The following is a 5,000-nucleotide window of genomic DNA, read 5'->3' as shown; positions in this document are numbered from 1 at the left end:
ACTGCAGATGAACGAGGTGTGTTGTGAGATTTGTGTGCGACTGACTTTCTACCACGACCTGCAGCCAGAGAAGGGGCGGAGCCTAATCCTTCTCATTCAACCACTTGTTTTTACAATGAGTTCATCGTTATCGTGGTTTAATGTGTTTCCTTGGAAATAAACAAAGATTCATTTAAAGTCGACGTCACAACGATGACAATCACGACCTGGAGAGCCAGGGTCTAAAGTTAGTGGAGAGTCAAGAGGCCTGTGTTGAAGAATCAAGAAACACAAACATGCTTCCATATGGTACTGCAACCATCCAATCACATCATGTCCAGGAAGCGTTAAGTCTTCACACACAATCCCTTCAGCTGTCACTCAAAGCCGCCATTATCCCGCCATGTTTGGACAACACCTGACCCGCCGTCTCCATTAGAGCCAATGAGAGCTGAGAGAAGCCAGACCCGCTGGCCTGTGATTGGTGCCAGCGGGTCAAGTTGCAGGATCTGCCAATTACTTAAATTGATCGGCAGACGCTCGATCCGATCGAGGCCCGCGATCGTGTTACCGGCGCTCGCCGGCGCTGCCTGTCAGGTGGCGGACGAGGCCGCGGCCCGGCCTGTAAACAATGGCCTCTCAGTTGATTTAATTATGCGAGGAGGAAGTATTTAGAGCTTAATTGAGATTGCTGCGGGAAATTACCCAGAATTACTAGAGGTTCTGTTTCTGTGGAGCCACTTCCTCGACCTGTGATTGGACGAACACACGTGCACCATATCACGCCGTGATTGGACGAACACACGTGCACCATATCACGCCGTGATTGGACGAACACACGTGCACCATATCACGCCGTGATTGGACGAACACACGTGCACCATATCACGCCGTGATTGGACGAACACACGTGCACCATATCGCGCCCTGATTGGACGAACACACGTGCACCATATCACGCCGTGATTGGACGAACACACGTGCACCATATCGCGCCGTGATTGGACGAACACACGTGCACCATATCGCGCCGTGATTGGACGAACACACGTGCACCATATCACGCCGTGATTGGACGAACACACGTGCACCATATCACGCCGTGATTGGACGAACACACGCTCGATATCACGCCGTGATTGGACGAACACGCGCTCGATATCACGCCGTGATTGGACGAAGAAACGCGCTCGATATCGCGCCGTGATTGGACGAAGAAACGCGCTCGATATCACGCCGTGATTGGACGAACACGCATTGTTGTGACCACAGCGCGTTACGGCCTATGTCCACCCTCACCAGTGAAAGCGCAGGGACACCCTGGAAAGGAAACATTAGACAAGTGTCAGTCAATGAAATACTCGTGCGTTGAAAATTGATGGATTTGACATTTTTATTGACATTTGTTTTTAATTGATCAACTATTTTATACTTTTGATCCATATTTCAATAAAAGTTGAAGAGAAAACGTTTGTGTTTGTTGTTGTTTTTAGGCTTTTGGCTTCATGTCTCGAGTCGCTCTGCAGGCGGAGAAGATGAACCATCATCCAGAGATGTTGAGCGTGTACAACAAGGTGAGACACACACACACTCACACACACACACACACACACACACACACTCACACTCACACTCACACTCACACTCACACTCACACTCACACTCACACACACACTCACAGTAGCTGCTCCTCATAATGGTTCCTCTGGTGAGAATCCGACACAAACCAAAGTGTTGCTGATGTGAAGATTCTCCAGCATTAGAAGCTACTGAACCAGAGTGAGGAGCTCAGGCTGGAATGTTGTCCTAATCCACGCTTTATTAAAGTGCTGCAGCAGCTGCACCACTACACACACACATGGACACACACATGGACACACACATGGACACACATGGACACACACATGGACACACACACACACATGGACACACACATGGACACACACACACACACACATGGACACACACATGGACACACACATGGACACACATGGACACACACATGGACACACACACACACATGGACACACACATGGACACACACACACACACACATGGACACACACATGGACACACACATGTACACACACATGGACACACACATGGACACACACATGGACACACACATGTACACACACATGGACACACACATGTACACACACATGGACACACACATGGACACACACATGGACACACACATGGACACACACATGGACACACACATGGACACACACATGGACACACACATGTACACACACATGTACACACACATGTACACACACATGTACACACACATGGACACACACATGGACACACACATGGACACACACATGGACACACACATGGACACACACATGTTCACACACATGGACACACACATGGACACACACATGTACACACACATGGACACACACATGGACACACACATGGACACACACATGGACACACACATGGACACACACATGTACACACACATGGACACACACATGGACACACACATGTTCACACACATGTACACACACATGCAGACTCACGCACGGTGTTGTCTTGATCTTTGAAGTATGTACTGTTTTGAGTATTGTTTTGATTGTTAAAGCGCTTTGTGACCCTGGTCTCGAAAAGCGCTATATAAATATATATTACTTACTTACTTACTTACTTACTTACACACACATGTACACACACACATGTACACACACACATGGACACACACATGGACACACACATGTACACACACATGTACACACACATGTACACACACATGTACACACACATGCAGACTCACACACACACACACATGTACACACACACATGTACACACACACATGGACACACACATACACACACATGTACACACACATGTACACACACATGCAGACTCACACACACACACACACACACACACACACACATTAGCTGCACAGGTATATTTATTACAAATGTTTGTTGTGATCATATTTATTCTGAAAGAAAGTTTTAGACACAAAAAGTGAAATAATCACAACAATTTATTATCAAGAGACAACATTTACATTTAAATGTTTTAGTGTAAACAACAACAACAACAACAACAACAAGTAAAAATGGATCTTATTTGTAACATTATTGTGTAACAATATTTATAGTATTTAGAAATAATATTATTATAAACGAATCATTGATGATCAAATATTGTGACTTTAATGCTTGAAAACAAGAATTTAATGTTACATTTGTTAGTAAATAAAACATGTGAATCTAATTAAAACATTATTGTATGTTAATCCTGAGAGAATATTAAATATTTATACATATAGTATCATGGCAGTAAAATATACTACAAACCAACAGAATCCTTTTCTATTAAAAAGTTGATATTATTTTTGAAAAACTTGATCATAATATTTATCATGAAACTCATGTGATCAATAAAAACATTATATAAACACTATTAACTACAAATGTATATTAACTACAAATATATATTAAATACAAATATATATTAAATACAAATATATATTAAATACAAATGTATATTAAATACAAATATATATTAAATACAAATGTATATTAAATACAAATGTATATTAACTACAAATATATATTAAATACAAATATATATTAAATACAAATATATATTAAATACAAATGTATATTAAATACAAATGTATATTAAATACAAATGTATATTAACTACAAATATATATTAAATACAAATATATATTAACTACAAATATATATTAAATACAAATATATATTAACTACAAATATATATTAAATACAAATATATATTAAATACAAATATATATTAAATACAAATGTATATTAAATACAAATGTATATTAACTACAAATATATATTTAAATGAATGTTTGACTCAATAAACCAATGAACGTATAGTTTGAATGTTTGACATCAATGTTGTTCACGTAATAATAATAATAATGATAGTAATAATAGTAATACTAGTAATAATAAGAGTAATACTAGTAATAATAAGAGTAATACTAGTAATAATAAGAGTAATACCAGTAATAATAATACTTGTACTGATGTCTTCAGGTCCAGATCACGCTGACCTCTCACGACTGTGGAGGTCTCTCATCGAGGGACGTGAAGATGGCGAAGTTCATCGACCAGATCTCTGTCCCTGTGACTCAATAAACATGTTGAAGATCAGGTGTGATTGACAGCTCTCTCTCTCACACACCTGTGCAGGTGTGACTGACAGCTCTCTCTCTCACACACCTGTGCAGGTGTGACTGACAGCTCTCTCTCTCACACACACCTGTGCAGGTGTGACTGACAGCTCTCTCTCTCACACACCTGTGCAGGTGTGACTGACAGCTCTCTCTCTCACACACCTGCACAGGTGTGACTGACAGCTCTCTCTCTCACACACCTGCACAGGTGTGACTGACAGCTCTCTCTCTCACACACCTGTGCAGGTGTGACTGACAGCTCTCTCTCACACACACCTGTGCAGGTGTGACTGACAGCTCTCTCTCTCACACACCTGTGCAGGTGTGACTGACAGCTCTCTCTCTCACACACCTGTGCAGGTGTGACTGACAGCTCTCTCTCTCACACACCTGCACAGGTGTGACTGACAGCTCTCTCTCTCACACACCTGCACAGGTGTGACTGACAGCTCTCTCTCTCACACACCTGTGCAGGTGTGACTGACAGCTCTCTCTCTCACACACCTGTGCAGGTGTGACTGACAGCTCTCTCTCACACACACCTGTGCAGGTGTGACTGACAGCTCTCTCTCTCACACACCTGCACAGGTGTGACTGACAGCTCTCTCTCTCACACAACTGTGCAGGTGTGACTGACAGCTCTCTCTCACACACACCTGTGCAGGTGTGACTGACAGCTCTCTCTCACACACACCTGTGCAGGTGTGACTGACAGCTCTCTCTCTCACACACCTGTGCAGGTGTGACTGACAGCTCTCTCTCACACACACCTGTGCAGGTGTGACTGACAGCTCTCTCTCACACACACCTGTGCAGGTGTGACTGACAGCTCTCTCTCAC

At 42.5% G+C, this 5,000-nt stretch overlaps 1 protein-coding gene across 1 annotated transcript in view; it reads left to right on the top strand.

Annotated features, from left to right (window-relative positions):
- Nucleotides 1-4,137, top strand: part of LOC148065636 (pterin-4-alpha-carbinolamine dehydratase 2) — a 21,260-nt gene extending 17,123 nt beyond the window's left edge. Inside the window, exons 3-4 of the mRNA XM_087808305.1 lie at nucleotides 1,473-1,553; nucleotides 4,021-4,137. Of these exons, the coding sequence (XP_087664431.1) occupies nucleotides 1,473-1,553; nucleotides 4,021-4,122 (183 nt within the window). The 3' untranslated portion in view covers nucleotides 4,123-4,137. The remainder of the gene's footprint in view (nucleotides 1-1,472; nucleotides 1,554-4,020) is intronic.
- Nucleotides 4,138-5,000: the final 863 nt, after the last annotated feature.

The sequence above is a fragment of the Callionymus lyra genome, chromosome 14 (assembly GCF_982586985.1).
Source record: "Callionymus lyra chromosome 14, fCalLyr1.hap1.1, whole genome shotgun sequence".
Lineage (NCBI taxonomy): Eukaryota > Metazoa > Chordata > Actinopteri > Syngnathiformes > Callionymidae > Callionymus > Callionymus lyra.
This window is presented reverse-complemented; position numbering and strand designations above follow the sequence as displayed.